This window comes from Rhyacophila brunnea, unplaced genomic scaffold (assembly GCF_057557595.1).
Source record: "Rhyacophila brunnea isolate RB1 unplaced genomic scaffold, BYU_Rbru_1.0 scaffold_22, whole genome shotgun sequence".
Taxonomy (NCBI): domain Eukaryota; kingdom Metazoa; phylum Arthropoda; class Insecta; order Trichoptera; family Rhyacophilidae; genus Rhyacophila; species Rhyacophila brunnea.
In genome coordinates, this window is record NW_028232882.1 from 6135626 (window position 1) to 6154466 (window position 18841).

The window sequence follows — 18841 nt, forward strand, 5'->3', positions numbered from 1 at the left end:
ACCTTATATTGAACATACATACTTACCAATAGGAAAAATCTTTTTTGAAAAAAAAATACGACACCCAGCAGGATCGAACCTGCGTCTTTCGGGATTCGCGCCCACGCACATCGACCGCAATGTTAAAGGCATCCTATCTAATTGCGACAAATTTTAACTAATGGCTCTTATAATACTCTCTGAAGCGCTTGCCAAATTGAGGTAATATTGGCAATTGGCTTTTGTATTTTAAATCAAAGTAGGTATTACATAATTACTTTAATTACTAACCGACGTCATAGATCACTTCAAGAATTTTTGTTGTCAATTACTTGAACTTTTTAATTAACTATTGTTTTATTCAACATACATACTTTTGAAAACACTTCTGAGAGCAGGTTCGGTTCCTGATGGGTGTCGTATTTTTTTCGAAAATGATTTTTTCTGTTGGTTATATATTTTCTCGGTGTGTTTTAAAAATTATGTATATTCATTAAAAAAATGTTACATTCTTAAATCTTGTATATAATTCGTTAATATACCTTATATAAAATAGTTAATATCATTATACATAAAATAATGCTACATACATAATGATGACTAAACCTCTGACCTGCGTTATTTTTATTTCTTATTTTATTAATTATTGTAGAACACGATGATTCTTTTTCAATCTTTGTTCTTATAAAAACTATGTTAATTATTATGACATATATTTTTGAAATGTTGGTTTATAGATACTTCCATCTGCCATCTAGCTTATTTTCTTAATCTATCTGATATATTTTTGTGAATGACATTTGACAAAGCAATTTTAAATTATGTTTCATAATATAATGTAAATAATAAGGTAATTTGGTTGATTTTGTACCGAATGGTTAATGAGGCCACATCCTCTAAATTCGTCGCTAGCCAGGTGTTGAGCTATACCTACTGGTTGACGGAAATGCTACCCATGCAGAATTTTCCTAACATCTACGCATTTCCGGTGTTCAAACTTCCTTAATATGGTGATCGTGTTTATAAGTTTAAATGTATAATTATCTAGGGTTCCTTACACAAAGTTAAAATTTCTAAAAATTGTGTGTATTTTTTTAAAATTTAATTCAGTGTTTAATATTATTTTTTTATGACGGCAACTTTAAAAAAAATCAAATACAGGTACCAATGCTTGATACTAGAAATACTACCATTTCCATTAGCTATAAGGTTCTATAATAGTTTTTTTTACGAGGTTGTTATCTATGATAAGCTCATATGAAATTTAGTTTATCGAGATAATAAATAGTAAACCTAAAATATGTATGCAACCTGTGCTCTTGAACAAAGCCCTGAGGGACTGCTGAGTTTTGAGAATATATTATGACGTATCCATTTAATATAAAAGAGACACTGGTACGACCGCGCCACAAGCACTTGAGTTTGTCAACTGGCGTTTTCTTTACTTTTTAACACTACCATGCCACGCAACACAACGACAGTAGTATAGTAGTTGTGAATCAGTAGTGTAATGACTGGCTAGCAGCGGGCGAGAGGAACTCTCGTATAATTGATAATCCACTAGACTAGCTTCTGAACCAAATCCGGTGTGGGCCATTCCGTTCTTGTCTCAAACTTTGTTTCGCACTGCAGTGATGCTACTAGAACGAGCTATCATCTGACGATATAGCATGGGAAGAGATAAAGGACGTGCTTTTTGTAGACTCATCCATTTCAATTCGTGACACTCAGTATGCGGGTACACAGGGCGCTTAACGTCAGCGGACAGCAGAGCCAGTCCAAAAAAACAAAAAAAAAATCTTTCTTAACTTTCTTCTTTAAGCACTACGGTGCATGGTTGCAGCATCAGTCCCGTGCGGCTCCGTTTCGGGACTGAATGAGCACTTAAAATCACTTATTTCAGACACGTTTAAAGCGTCATGGAAAGCGGCCGTGTATATCCACGGCTGTGCATATATGACGGGTGGTGGTGGGAACTTGAACGTAGTCCTATGACCAGATGCTGGAGTGTAACAGGGTGAAGAATGTGAGTAATAATAATGTAATTTCAACTGGAAATAATGATATGAACTATTTGAAAGCTCTGCGACCGAACTTAATACGCCGTAGAGCAGAAACGTAAATGACCCCAAGATAAGCTTTTGGGGAGGTGAACTTTTAATTATATCTCCACATTACAGGCACTTTTACTTTGCTAACTTTCATTTTAATTTCCCTACTAACTACTGGAAAATCCCGCATAATCTTTCGTATTGTTTGTCGTTACAAATCTACGTGGTTACTGCATATATTACGTTCTTTTCTTCTTCTCTTTCCAGCATCCTCATCCTCCAAGGTCGACAGCAAATGAATTTGATACTATTGACCAACCGCAAGAAATCGGCGATAACAGGAAGTCGCTGTAGTCACATGTAGAAGACTTCTCAGTGACATACCTGTCATGGCGGCAATGCGTGTTTAAATATTGCATTGGTTTTCCTTTTACATTCGACTCCTTTTCTTGTTCGCTTTAAACCAAAAGTTTGCTAATAATAATTCTAACATCACTACTGATCGTTTTAGATATATTTTTTATTATAAAAAGCTTAAAGTAAAAAGTAAATTAATAGATCTGTACACCACGGGAGCGTAAAATGAAATGATAAATTTGGGGACGTTTCTCATTTGAAAACGGAATTGCGATTAACTGAACTGGAGGGGATTGTTAGTTCACAGTTTTAACACGTGGACAAGAAGTTCTTGTTCGACAATATATTATCTCCGTTTGACATCCAGGATCCCGAATGTTAGTTGCTTTGTCATGCGTGACTAGTATGTATATCGTATATACATGGCCCAGTTATCTAAGTGATATAAGTAATGAACTATAATATTATGTGTGAGATATTATATGCAGCTCGTTATTGTACCCATATCTCCACCATAACTCCAACAGTTTAATTTCTGGGTGGCACGGTAGGAGCTGTTTCAAATAATCGATTACCTGGAGAAGTCTAGATCCTTAATTCCTTAATTCTTAGCCGATTCGAAATTTAAATTGTATCATTAAAATAATTCTGACGCTTGTCAAGTTTAAATCTAGAAATTTAGAGCGAAGTTGCTCCGATGTGTCAAGTTTTATTTTTCTGATCTCGAGAATCTTGTCTATTTAGTAGCATTGCGGGCTATTCCAACATATTACTTAACTCCAAAATCAATTAAAAGTGGGAAATCAAAAGTGATATTTTTATTAATAAGGCCGCACATGCCCGCGTTAACTGCTAGCTGTCAAATTGTGTTGAGTAACACAGTTAATATGTTTAACTTTTCAAATGCATCCGATTAGAATCAAGCACGATGCAATGCGGTGTGATAACCGCCTTGTATATGGAATTGCTCAGTGATATCCATGTTAACTATAACGAATAGCTCCGTTGGGCTACAGGACCTTTAGCCCGTGTCCAGAAACTTGCACATATGCAGTTCGCCGTATCGCACTTCAACGTGAAATTTTGATCGGAAATAACGGCCGTATCTTAAAGACCGTCCAACCTCTTTGGGTCGTAAGTACTGACAAAAAATTCATGTCTAAATAAAACACGGTTCTTGTCGGTTTACTCTTTACAGGAAGCAAGCAAATTTTGAAAAAAGGCGATATACTGGGTGATTTGTTAGGTTAGGTTAGGTTTTCATTCTTGAATTCATGAATTTCGCCAAAATCAGCTATGAAAATTGAATTAATGTTCATATTGAATCTAATAAAATTGGAATTCCGATAGAAAGCTCACGGCGAACTGTGCCACAGTGAAATGTTTTACGTACAATTTACATGCAACCCCTTTTGCCTCATAGTAAATCCGGCCTTGATAGGATTATATTTTATATACACACTTAATATAAAATCAGTTGGTCCCGCGAACATTTAAAAATTTTAATAGTTATGTCGTGGCATTAAAGAGTCATTCCCAATTCATTTGAATAAACAAAATGTTTATTCAGATGTATGAATAATGGCATTACAATACGAATGCAATAAAAGCACACGTTTTTTGTCAATTTATCAGTTTGATAACGTCCTAGTCAATATGTCAGTGCCGGACTAGAGCAGTCGGCAATTCAGTTCGAGCTGCATCAAATGAAATTCCACGCATGCCACCAGACCACCGGAATAGTCGAGAGTGGCTTTCAATAATTTCTAGCGAAATACGTCGGGTTTACGTGATTTGGAATGCATATCTCTGCAATCCCACCTTGAATTGTGTTAACTGTCAATTTATTCTTAGAGTAGTAATTACACACAATATGGGTACATATTATGTATACCTATAGTATTTTACTGTAAGTACGTAATTTTTATACCGAATCTATTCTATACACAAGACTGCTATCGGCGGCTATCGAGGGTAGTTTTTCATATTTTTGTATTGAAGTATTATAATTTTCACAATAAGTTAGTTGTAATTGTTATAATATGTGCTATGTTTTAATAGCACCTCTTGTGTCTGTGGTAAATTTTAGAGCGAGATAGACAGTTTTAATTGTTTAGACAGCTAACTTGCTAACACGCTAACTGAAAGAATTATAATACATAAATGCAAAAATATGATAAACTACCCTTGATAACCGTCGATAGCAGTCTTGTGTATAGAATAGATGCGCTGGACTGTTTTTTATTTTTAATGTGTTGTTTGTTTTTTCCGACCATGTCCGACGCTAATATGATCATTTGGGCCTCCACAGAGTGGAGGTTTGTATTAACAGATTTTTATTTTTTACGAGAAATGGATGTTAGCCTCTTGCTCAATCTATTAGGTCCATACTCTGACTCATATACAAATTGAAAAACAATATGTGTAATAGCCAGACTCAGGATTTGTTCTACCTATATGGGCCGACGCTTAAGCCGCGCGGCCATCGGCCATTGTCAACGTGATTGTTATTAATATTTTATTTAATTTACTCGTATAGCGTATATTACATTATAATCCTTAAAAACTAGTTGTTAAAAGTGCCATCTCAATTTATATTTAATGCTTATAATTCAAAACACTATGCTACTTACGGGCATAACTGGTCGAGTTCCTCTTTCTTGGAGACGAATCTTAGCTCCGCCGTATCCTGGAGAACTTGAAGTGGTCTGGCACATCTCGACAGTTCCTGTGGCTCGCAGTTCTGCTCTGCAGAACAATATCCTAATGAAGAAGAATACAAAATATGTTAACGTTTCTGGTAGGCAAGCGAATCATTTTTCAAATGGGGTCCACGATATCGAATTAAAGGTACTCGTACTCTGAGAATTATTGCAGGTTTTTACGTAGTGGTTAAAGAAAATAATATTATTAAAATTAAAACTGTGGCAAAGTAGTTATTTTATTAAAATTTGACCATTACAGTCTGTAAAGTCAAAATAATTCTATAGTTGCGGGGTAAAAATATTTAGTCATGTTTTGATGAATTTGAGATTTTAATAGAACTGTGTTATAAATGGAGCTATTTTTCATGACGTGTATCATAGATTTTTTTTCACATATTGGTAAACAAAATATATTTTAAATGGAAAAAATAGCTTCAGTTGAGAAAATCATTTTTAATTGTAGTTTAAATTACATATTCAGAACTTTAAATATTTCACAACAGCAAGAATTTCATTATACGTAACCGAAAAAAGAAATACCGAACAATGAGAGGATTAAGTCACGCGGTTATAGATAAACGAATATTTTTTGTCTATTAGGCATAAAGCCCATTGACGCAGCGAGTGCGGCGCTCGCGCAAATTTTCTACAAGTGGCGCGTAAATCATCAAAAATACAACGTAATCAAATACGCCAGCGCCCACTGGACTTAACGATGCCTTGCGCGCCGCCTGCCGCATGAGCCACCGTTTTTCGCTTCTCGGCGATACGATTTAATGAAAATACAAAGAAGTCCATTCATTGAACACGGCTACCAAAATTACGCTGCTTGAGGCGTCGTCGTACGACGGGCGAAAAGCAATTATTTAATTACAGAGAAGTCATTGTTTAATTTTATTGCGTGTTCAGTTTATCGCTGGTTGAATAATGTCGTCGTAAATATTAATGACAAGCCCCGAAATAATATAATATTTTTATTGGTTTGTTATGAGAGACGCTGTAAAAATAATTGTTTTGTGCTGCTTGGGCCGCTTATTACATAGGTGAAGGGTAATGCGCGGCGAGAGACGTGTGATTATGGTTATGAATAAACACTTAATACGCCGACTTCGCGCGCTCGACGCGTTCTGTGGGCACCATCGCTTATGGCTTCGATTAAATGTGAAAACATCGAAACCCATGCTGTCAGAGTAGAAACTCGGGATCTTTTCCAAAAAGTGAAAGAAATCACAGGAGATTTCAAGAAAATGAACTGGGCCATCGAGGAAGAGGACGGCACACTACTTGTGGAGTTGGATAGGGTCACGGCAAAGTGGAAAACATATTGTGAAGCCCTATACAGAGATACAGAAGAGGATGATGAGGTGGTTGACGTACGTATCGATGAGCAAGAACCTGAAATACTTTTTAGTGAAGTGATAGAGGCGATAAAGAGACTAAAAACCCACAAGTCACCAGGTGGCGATGGCATAGCTGCAGAAGCATTAAAAAAGGTCAATGATGACGGAAAAAGAATCATCAACATGATCTGGAAAAATGGTGTATGGCCCAAGGAATGGACAGAGTCAATTTTGATCCCCCTGCACAAAAAAGGTTCCTCACGTAAATGTGAAAACTATCGAACAATCTCACTTATTCCACATGCAAGTAAGATCTTATTACATATAATCAGCAGGCGTCTGAATCATTTCATCGACCGACAAATACCCAAGGAACAAGCAGGTTTTGTTATGGGGAAGGGAACTCGAGAGCAAATTCTGAACATCAGACAACTAATTGAAAAATGCAGAGAGTTTAATACCCCTATGATGTTATGCTTTATTGACTACCAGAAGGCATTTGACTGCGTAAGATGGAACTGTATGTGGAAGGTACTTCTGGAAATGGGAGTTCCATCACACCTTACCTGTCTCATCAAAAACTTATATAACAATAGCCACACAAAGGTGAGAGTACATAGTGCGTTTTCTGAGAGTTTCCGAACCGAGAAGGGAATTCGTCAGGGATGTGTTTTATCTCCCCAGTTATTCAATATATATGAAGAGCATATAATGCGAAGAGCCATAGATCATTGGCAAGGCGGAATAACAATTGGTGGCCAGAAAATAAATAACTTAAGATTCGCAGATGATACCACAATAATCGCTGCTGATGAAAGAGAACTCTCAGAGCTGCTACACCGGGTAGAGGAAGAGAGTCGCAAATACGGCCTCCTTATTAATAGGAATAAAACCAAGTTAATGGTTGTTGATCGGGCCAACCTTCTACCAACACCAAGTACACTCCAAAACCTCTAAACAGTCGACGAGTTTTTTTTTATCTTGGATCGACCATCAGTGGAAAGGGCGGATGCGAAGCGGAAATAAGAAGGCGCACACAAATTGCAAAAAGTGCGATGACACGCCTTACCACTATATGGAAGGATCGGGGAATTTCGATTGTCACAAAAATGATGCTTGTGCAAACATTAGTGTTCTCGATATTCCTATACGGAGTCGAGTCGTGGACCCTGAAGGCAAGAGAACGGAAGGCAATTGATGCCTTTGAGATTTGGTGTTGGCGCCGAATGCTTCGCATTTCTTGGACGGAGCACAGGACGAACCAGTCAATCATCCAGGGACTGAAGATAAAGGAACGGCTCTCGACGATATGTCTGAGAAGAATTCTGCAGTTTTTTGGACATATTGTCAGGCGCGGACCGGACAACCTGGAGAGACTGGTAGTTTTGGGTAGCCTCCAGAGAAGGCGAAGCAGAGGAATAGCGTCTGCGCGATGGAGCGACCGAGTGAAAGAGCTGACTGGGGGCACCATCCATTCTGCCCTGAGAGAAGCGGAAGATCGAGAAGGATGGAAAGTCTTGGTCGCTCAAAGGATGGCGAAATTTAAATGTGGTCACGATCCTCAGCCACGAGTGCACGACCAAGAAGAGATATACATACTAACAAATACTATATACATAATATTATTGTAGCTTAGTTCACTGAAAGGAAATACGTTTGACTGACAAACCTTACTGTGCAATAATTATGTCGGATCTTAACAGCCTACCTCCACCCTTCACCACTGGTAGGTATAAACAATTTGATTAATTATAGATACATTAAAGTAAGTACTTAAAACGATACGGACATATGTACATTACGACAGGTAAATAAATCACTATTGTAAAAGGTATTCAGTGCAGGAATGTGTAGTTTATAGAACTGGGCCTAAAAGGTCAGATACTTGCCCGTTCGGTCAAACGGCCGACATTTAGATTTAGGCAAAGCGATCGTTTGAAACGATCGGGCCGAGATCGAATCCATTGTGAGGGAGAAAATTCTTTTGAGAGGAAAACTTACTAGGCAGCGCTGGCCGGACGGAGGGATGAATGGAGCGAACGGAGGGATGGGCCAGCGGGAAACTAACCGGTGAAAATAGCGAGCTGCCCGCATAAAAGGCTGCACTTTGCAACCCCAAACTTGCAGTGGCGTTGGACGCATATTTCGACGACAGGGTAAAAAAATCCGCAATAAATAACACGTGTATCTTTTTTATAATTCAGGACTGATGCAATATTTTGATGGCCTATGTCAGGGATGGCAAATAGGATTTGATCGGCGTGCCAAAATAAGCCGTTTTTTTTTAATTCGTGGCGCGTGCTATTCCTTTTTAGATGTAGGTACACATCATGGCCCCCACAAGAGGAGGGCTGACAGGGCCCTAGCATGGAGGCCCGAGCTTAGGAGTGGCCCGGCGAGGCGAGTCGATCAGATAAGTGAAATAAACACACATCAAACATTTGCTTCACTAGTAAAAAAACATCGCCATTATTTAAAATTATGTGGTTGTACGATATAATTTTTAATTGCGTATCAATACTCGACAACGGCATAATTCAAGTGGATGTATTAAAATATATGAAAAAAAAACAATAAATATACACATTAATTTTACCGCGTACACCATTAGGAAAACGCTACTCTAGAGCGTCACACTGCGTTTATCCTTGGCGATAGGTAGGGGGGCCCGTTTCAAGATGTGGGGGCCATGGTACACATAATATAATCTAAATCATTTTATTGCATTATTGCAAAAAAACAATTAGCTACATTGGTAATATACATAAAATGATAGAAAATAAGAAGAAAAAAAACATTTAATAACACACTCATTTTTGTTTAAGGTTTCTTGTTTCATGATATTTGCGAGACTTTTTATATCAGGATGATATGTCGTTGACTGCAAATTAATACATGCTGCTGAATGTTCCTTTGTCAACCTACTTTCAATGTTCATAATTCAATATAGAAAAAAATACTTTCACATGAGTACGTGGAAGAAAAATGGTCAACAACGAGATTACTAGTTTTTTAACAGATATACAAGTATCAGGCATACTTTTCCATGTGTTGCCACAATATACATATACATCAACATGATTTCGCTTTGATTTTATATTTTTCCGCTATGAACGTTTTCAATATTAAAAAAAATTAAAAGGAATTTATTTTCTGGCGTGCCGTCGTAAACTTTTAGCGTGCCACGGATTTGCCATCGCTGGCCTACGTAGTCCAATATATTATTAGGCACGGTGTTCTCATGGGTTTCGCGTTCAATTCCTGGTAATGTCATAATTAGTAAATCCAATCCCGAGCCAAAATTTTGATCCCGGGATATCGGGATTACGATTTGACGATCCCGGGATTGGCATTTTTTTCAATAGTTAATATAAAATTTCTATATATACAAATAACGTTGGTAAAATCGGTCAAAAATAAATTTAGTATAATTCATACTATTTAACACATTTATTGTTAATATTGTGTACGTTCAATCTTGGAAATGCATAGGTTTAATGGAGTAAATAATATTATGATATGTATAAATAATAATGTGAAAGTAAAATAGTTTTATTTATTTATGAAAAGATAACAAATACAAGTTCAATTAAAATTAAAAAATGACAAATGCATTAAAAAACATGGTGGAATCGCTTTGTTATAAGTGCGAAACATTGTTTTTTCCAATCATTCTCGTTTTTATTAATTTATGTGAAAAAATAAATTGAATTTGCAACACATGGGTAATAATAAATCAAACTTCATTCAAACTCAGTTTATTTCTAATGTATTTTATAAAAAGTATTTTTTCTGTTATATTTTCGTTTTTATTTTGTTTTCCATAAAAATTGATAAAAAAACTCAATCCCGGGATTCATAGGTATCGAAAATAGTTCGGGATCCCGGGATTGGAATCCCTAGTCATAATACATCTACATATTATAATATGATTTTCTCAAGCCTGGGTATTGTGTTAATATTATGTTTCATTACTGTTAGCCCTGACACACATTGAAAATCATCTTGTCTGGGATATAGACGTTAATCGAAATATGGCGCAATGTTATAAATGTCTTTCGCGCGCATAGGTGAGACCATGCCGGGATAGTAAATCACGCGGTTAGCCATAATTAATGATAAAATGCAACATTTTGGTATTATTTGGTATAGGCATTGAAAAAAAGAATTTGGGTACTGTGAAAGAAGTAATTCTTCAATAAGTTCAATAAGTAAAACCAAAAAACCGGTATTGATATTTTCATTCATTACCTGTTGCAATCCCTAATAAGAGATAGTAGACAGCAAATATCTTCCATTAAATACCTTGGCCCCCAATTAAAGCACGGTTATAATTCTACAAGACTTAAATTTGTAAATTTATTATATTGATGATATTGATTGAATAAGATGCATTTGCGATCATTATATTATTATTCATGTATATATTTTGATCCATGTATAGTATAAAAAATGAGGTAAATACCTTGGAAGCACCGCCACTGAAGACATCAGAAAGAAACTGCTGAAGGGAATAAATTCCCGTTTGGATACTAAATTTTATTTCCAACGGAAGCATTTAGGAAAAGATTCTTTGCCTGTGCAACCTAATTCCTATAGAGTTTGATTGGACTCTTTCATTGATTTCCAATATTAAGGATACTTTTACTAGAAATTAACTATTATACTCATTTAACTGCAGGTAGTGCAGGTATATAGAGTGGAGGAAGGCTGCGAAGATCCGACATAAACACTGGATACTAAACGTTGTCTGTCATAATTGTTTGTTTTCATTGAACAAAGATTACAATGGTATTGGTTAGTTTTTAAAATGCAATTAAACCCAGCCTAAAGCAAACCATAATAGACATGAGATATAAAATATTCTTTATCTAATATGGTTTGGTTAGGCAGGGTTTACTCGAATTTAAAAACATTGACATTTTAATTAAAAACAAATAAGTATGATTGGCAAAGTGAGTATTGTTTTTTTGTCGGATCCCTACAGCCTACCACCACTATTTATAGTTTGACCAAGGCAAGGTTTAATTGAATTTTAAAAACTAGCCAATACTATCTGTAATTTGTATTATTAGTTAAATGAGAACATATAAGTATGACTGACAAAGTTTAGTGTGCACTATTTATGTCGAAACTCCACCATGAATATAACACATAATAAAATTCGCAATACAGAAAATCTCGTAATTTTATTTCAGACGGACATTGTATTAAACTTTCTGATTGATTGAACTTTTATATTTTTCCGTTTAAATCATTGTCTATAAGCAAGATTGATCTTTATTCTTCTCAAGGTTTACTTTTCATAATTGTATAATGTTGGATTGGTTAATAATAACTGTAATGTCAAAATAATGTGTTCTAAACAAGGTATCCAACTAACAAATGGGATGACATATGCAACAATTTTAATTGGCAACGTTGCTTTCCGCGATGGAATAGTTGCCATTTTTTAAATTCCATTTTTCCGACAATTATAATTTTTTTTTAAATTAACATAAAATGAAAAAAAACTATAAAAACCGCATAATATAAATCGAATAATTATTATTAATTAATATGTATTATAATTTTTAAAACTGGTCATGTCATGTATACCTACTTCATCATTCGTTAATTTTGTTATTGACATGAAAATGGCTTCAATTGATACAATTTAGGTCAATATATCAGCTGATTGGTGATTAGTGTTATTCTATGCATCAGGGTTTTTAGTAAACGTCATGACTGGAAAATCGAATTGCATGGGCCGCAGTCCCTAGTAGGCCTTAAATGACAAAATGATGTTAACAATCTCCACGCCAGTCATAAGATTTGCACCCTGGATAAATGTGTAAACATCAAAAATAATATAAATTTTAAATCCTACCGTACTGATGGAATGGTATGTTTTATAATTTTCTTTTATATAGGTAATAAACTAAAAAGAAAACCAAACAATTCTTTAAAAAGTTCTTTGTGTATACAAACTATCATGAGTAAAAGCATAGTGGTTTCTTTGAAAAGTTTCAAGTTTTAAAATAGAGTGTTGCCAGTGAGGCTGACAACATTATCCCGACGTGAACGAAAAACGAGATTATCTGATAAGGGAAATACGCAAACACTCAAATGGGGTATAGGATGTAGGTATATGGAGAAAAAAGTATACGAATAAAGGAGAAAATGATCCCAGTGCATCGGGTGGGATGACGTGCTTGTAGAGAGATTTGACACCGGTAGAATATCATTAATAATTAATGATTATTACGCTTAGTGCAGTGGCTTTCAAACTTTTTCGTTTCACGGTACCCTAAGTGTATAAATACTATAAGTTATAAAGATTTATCACTAGCACCCTAAAAGACTAGTTACTGATAAGGGTGTGCATATTTAATATTGGCATCAATCTAAGCAAATATTAAATAGATATAAATGAATATAGAATTTTAAATTATAATATGCATAGTAGGTATGCAGCAATGATTTATTCTGAATCGGAACCGCTTCTTTGTGTCAGCCTATAAGGAACCATTAGCGAGGGGTGTGAGACTAGACAATGCGCTCCCTAAAGACGTAGACATTTTCAGTGTCGAGCTATGTATTTTGTATTGGAAAATTTATTTTTCTGTATACAATTCTAAATCGCATGTTGTGAACGTCTTTAATTTAGATTTGGTTATGTCCACAATGTTTTGTTTTCTGGAATAAATTAAAATTGAAAAAAAATATACTTATAAGAATTCTTAGCGTCGCAGGCGAAAAAAACATTAACTCTAGCTAGACAATCTGTTCTCAAAAGTTGTATTATTCGCATTTCTTCATTAAATTTGCCACCCCCATCCAATGAATGGCCTTCCAATCAACACGAGATATCACTACAGGTACAATAATTATTGAATTGACACGGCTCTAAATTATTTTAAGTGTGTTTTTTGTTTTGTTTTTTGAAGATTGAACTCAAATTGAATATATGTGAAGATAATATATAGTAATATGACAGAGAAAAGACTTTAGCTTGATAAAAGCTGGACTCTATAACATGTCACGAGACAAGCCTTTCATAAAATATGCAAACTACACCTGGTTTCACTTTTCCGAATGCGAACTGTCGGCGGGCATATATAAGCAAGGGTAGTTTTTTTCAGAACCCTCTAAGGAATATACATTTTGGTAAGTGTCCCTCAAGTCTGCCAACGACGCGACGTTGGCTCGGGGTATATTACGGTGGTGGAAAAACTGCGGGTCGCGACCCCCGTACGCCGGAGGTAATTATTTTAAGAGGTCGTCAAGCAAGAGTTATAAACTCGCGGTTATAATATGAATATGTAGTTGAATTAAAAAAATATTAAAAACGCCACAAAATTCAATAAGTACTCAGTTATGCGTGAGGTTTTATTATTATATAGTGATCTCCCGCGACTTTGTCCGCGAGATACAAGTATTAGATTTAGCAAAATGCTTGATTTTGTTTTTGAGGGTTTCAAGATCATTTGAAAACGTCCAAGTGCTACGTACATTATAATATGTCTCATTCGTGTTGAGTACGCTTGAATATGCTTCCACACAATTAAGTTTGATCGAGCACACAATAGATTTATAAGATTTCTCTACTTAAGGACATATGGATTCTTTCCTTATGATAATGATGATAAAATGAATTTTCCGACTCGTTTTCTTCTGGGTATGCTATCAATGCAATCCCTGTCCACCCGAAAAGTGATTGCTCTTTTAAAGCATTTCTTTTTACTTCTTCGTGGGTTCATTTACAATCCGATATACTGACAAATATTAATTTTCATGTTCCCACCAATATCACTCGTAACTCTACGGTCTTCATGATGAATGGCAAACGAGGCCGGAAGAGATGCACTTAATTTCTGTATTGATGTAATAAAAAGAATCAAAATAATAAATGGTGAAATGTAATGATGATTCATGTCTTTCAGATCCAGTGATTGCAGTTATAGAAGTTAGGATAAGAATATGGTCAGAATATCAGTTCTAATGAAATTTATTTTACCACGGGAAAAACTCTAATTATACTCTAAAATATAATTTAATAAAAATATATACATGAGGCAAAATTACACTCAGGCAGTAGTCTATCACCGAGGGGTATCGGTGATATCACCAAAAATCGAACCCAGAGCCCCCGAGTAAAAGGCGGCGCCTTATGCACTGGACTACAAGGGCCGCCATTGATTTTGTCGCTCAGAAGGTCTAAAACCAAAAATTCTAAGTTTTAAAAATCCAACTGTTTTGTACAGTTACTTTTTACCAAATAATATCATAATGCCTAAATCCCCATCAAAAACCCTCCAATCGACAGAGTTGGGAAAATAATGATATTATTGTAATTGTAAATGAGTCAAGGCTAGACCAGGATGCACAGCGAAACAAAGAAAAAGAAAGTTACCGTTATCTGTTTCTGGGCGGACGAAGGGTCGAGAGTAGGTACAGCCAGTCGGTAATCTACCCTTGAGCCTTGAACGTCGCCTCTAAATACGATTTGCCACCTATTTGCGCCAAAGCGTGCGTTTACAAATGTTATTAATAATTAATTGTTACTTGTCAAGCGAAATATACTTACGTAATGTCCCTGAATCAGTGTTTTTAACAAGTATAAATCAACACCCTACATAAACAATAACCCATCAGTATGTACATATTAAATTTGTCTGAGTTGTGATTACATGCTTGACTGGCGAAATCGTATAGAAATATAATCAAAACCTGTTATAGTTTCATCAAAAATTCTTTTGCTGGGGTTACTTTATGCATAGCATCGCCCAACTTTAATATACTTTGAATTCGCTTTTTCAATCAGCTTAAATCGCGCTAAGCCAAAGCCCGCCACGGTGGCCGTAACGCCCCCAGTTTAGCGCCCCTGCACTATAAAGCCGGTCGTTACCGAATCCACTCAGCAGTTCTTGCGAGACGCTTTGCACAGGTATGAGTCCGCCTTAATTATCCACTGGCGGAGTAATGTTGTTAAATGCCTCGAAGGAGGGTGGAGTGGGTATCTAACAAGCCAGCGCCACGTAACAATAATATCAAACTAGAAAAAGCGTAGAAAGAAAAAGTGTCGTTAAAGTTTTAGGACTACTGGCAAAAAAAGTTTGCTGTATGATGTGTACGACAGAAGTAAAATGTAATAGACATGTGAATCCTTGTTATAATGAATTCATTGACAGGCAAGAAAAATCATTTAATTTGTTTCGAACATTCTATAATTATTAATAGTTGTATTTATTTTGTTCGTTTAACTTTTTCATTTTTTCATAATTACACCACCATCAGCGTCGCCAACTTAGCGTTTTTCTTGCCAGTCTAGCATTTTTTGATAGGCATCTATCTAGCTTGCTTGTGGCGTTTTTACTAGCATTTTTTATGTCTCTTACGTTTTATAAGTAGATAATTAATTAATAAATAAATTCCACAAAAATTAGTGTTTTATTTTCCCCTGGCTGTTCTGTCATATTCTGTTTTGTTGTTCTGTTTTGTCATGTTCTGTTTTGTCACGTTCTGTTTTGTCCGGTTACCCAAAATTCAATCTACTTAAATCAACCAATATAAATGTGACAGTCATTTACTCTGTACCGTGTTTATACTAAATTTATTACCAAAATATAAAACCATGAAAATACCATCTCTGTGTGTTATCCATCACGTCTCGAAACACTCCATGTCACGCACACATCCGCAATCTTCAGAACAGATATTCGGGGACTACCAAGCATATACCAATTACCCCCGATAATGTCATCAGGTGGGGGAATAGAATGCAGTGACGTCCCGTGGGGGTAGGCAGATTGAGCGTCGCTTGGGGGCGACTGTTACTCGATGGGCGGCAAATCGAGGATAATCATTTGGTATTATAGAAATAGCTACCTAAACTTAGTAATAACGAAAATATCTTTCCATTAAAAAATTCAGCTCATTCGTTTTGTCGGGTTTGCGATATATAGTTTACTTCCGTTGCCCTTCGACGTCCTTATTAGTCTGATATTTTGTTAGTAATGTATCCATACAACACATTTCTTAGATATTGGATGGATGGAAGGATGATAAAAATAATGTATAAAAAAATGAGGCAGCATTTCGGCGCTGCTTAGGGGCGGCATTGTATCTAGGGACGTCACTGCTAGAATGAAGTAAATTCAGCAATGTACACGTGGAAATGATGGTCTAAAGTGGGTTCCCACACATCCTGTTGGGCCGAAAAGCCTCTGGTCATCGTCCTTCTATCATGTCTCCCAAAAGAAAGACAAGTGACTGGGACGGAAAAAACAGACGTAACAAGTATAAAAATATATTCAATAAGTCAATTCTTTGTACCAATATATTAAGTAAAATGTTATACAACACTGTGCTTTTAAATGCGACACAGTTTTTTTATGTACACAGGCAGGGCCTGGAGAAATATGCAACATGTCTTACAAAATCGTTATCTTTTAATTAAACCACTAGAAGGTAGGAAGGATAATTAATATTTTGATTAAAAAAACGAAACTTTGCCGCGAAAAAAATGAACGGTAATTAAGTTGTAACCCTTTGCCTACCGGGGCCCTTAATTAAAAGTACTTAAACTTTAATCAGACTCATATTAAGGATTACGAATCGTATATAGTATGAAAGTCATAAGAGGTATATTAAAGTGTAAGGGGTATTTTCCGATATAAGTTTCTTTATTTATGTGACGGTACCATTCCAAATTCAAACTGTATTATTCTGATACCCACTCATTTTATACAAGATTTAAAAAAAGAAGGTAGCAAATATTGTCACTACTTTGTATTACTATCCACTGATTTGTGGATTCCATACATTTCATAGAAGATTAATCCTTTCTATGCCGCAATTAGTTAATTGATAGTAATTAACATAAGAATTGGTGTAATTAGGGCGTCCAAAGACGCTTTGGGCACTTAACTGATAAAAAAATAAATAAAAAATGTATTATAAGTCGACAGAGAAAATACATTTAAAATTTTCTAAGGGCTCCCAAGTTATTCTGCTAGGTAGGTCCAAACTCCAAAAACCAATAGATCTAAGAATTTCCATATAACAAAAATACATGTGAAATGAGCAAGCTAAATATTATTATCTTATTAACAAATTATTTTTTAACATATACCTTACTATATTAGATATACTTATATTGTTCCACTTTTATATAATCTTAAAATCAAAATTCTAAGTTTTCACTAGACCAATTTAATTTTTTTACTAGCAAATAGCAAATCGCTTACCACATCACATTTCATCCCATAGGCAATTGTTCCGGGCAGTATTACGCAGAACTAACTATCTCAGACGATAATTAAGTACCTACTTGTCAATGAAATTTATCATAATTGTATTATAATATATTATAATGATAAGTCGATGTCAAACCTTTCAATCACGCAGTTCACAATAATTATTAATATCTCAATTGAATAGTCGTTCCATGCATACTGTGCTTATCCGAGAATGACGTAAAACTACTAAATAATAAATTAATTTTATATTGTTATATACGTTTTCAAAATGTAATACAGTGTAAACGTGCATACAATAAAACAACCATAAAAACAGTATGTGTTTATTAATTAAATAATATATATCCATATAAAATTAAAATACCAGACAACTACAAATGATGACCCCAACGGAAAGTAATAAACAATACATATATTAAAATCATAAGTGGTATTTTCCGACATTTATATGTAACCACTTCCGTTTCCGATATTCCGATTTGTACAAACTTTGTAAATATGTATTTTATGGTCCTGAATACTAATCAGAAGTAGAACTAGATATATTGGGATCGGAAGTCCATTAAATACCATATGGTAGTCAATTACTGAACTGTAATATTTCAGAATCACATTACAATCAGAACACTTAATATTACTTACATATTTAACATATTTAGTGGTGTATTTAATATTGATCGATACATCTTCTTCCGCATACGAGAATAAAAGGGAGACAGATAAAGAATATAATTATTTATTCAAAATAGTGAAGAAATATACTGATTCATAGTATGATTTGTTTACCTACGTCTCCCCTGATATCTTTGCGAATGCATAATATTTTAAAAGGTTCTTTTAAACTAGATAATCGAGGTGAAAATCTACTTAAAGTCAAATACTTTGTACTAATAATCTATATACTTTAAAAGCTGTGAAAATTTTATTAATATAGGTCGGGTAGTTTTTAGTTATTACTAGCAGTATCACCCGGCGCTGCCCAAGAGTGGAATGGTTTAATATTTGAATATAAAAATTCTAAATTTAATACGTAGACTGCAAAGGATTGAATTTTAAAAAATAAAACACAATATAGTATATTTTTGAACATGTATTGCATTGATCGTACCAGGGCTTTTCGATATACAATATTTGTGGCTTTTCCATTTGTAAATATATAGATTTTT

General features: G+C 35.0%; 1 protein-coding gene across 1 annotated transcript in view; it reads right to left on the bottom strand.

Annotated features, from left to right (window-relative positions):
- Positions 1–18841, bottom strand: part of LOC147069981 (uncharacterized) — a 284640-nt gene that overhangs the window by 78099 nt on the left and 187700 nt on the right. The window contains exon 2 of the mRNA XM_085949631.1: positions 5021–5150. Within this exon, the coding sequence (XP_085805757.1) occupies positions 5021–5150 (130 nt within the window). The remainder of the gene's footprint in view (positions 1–5020; positions 5151–18841) is intronic.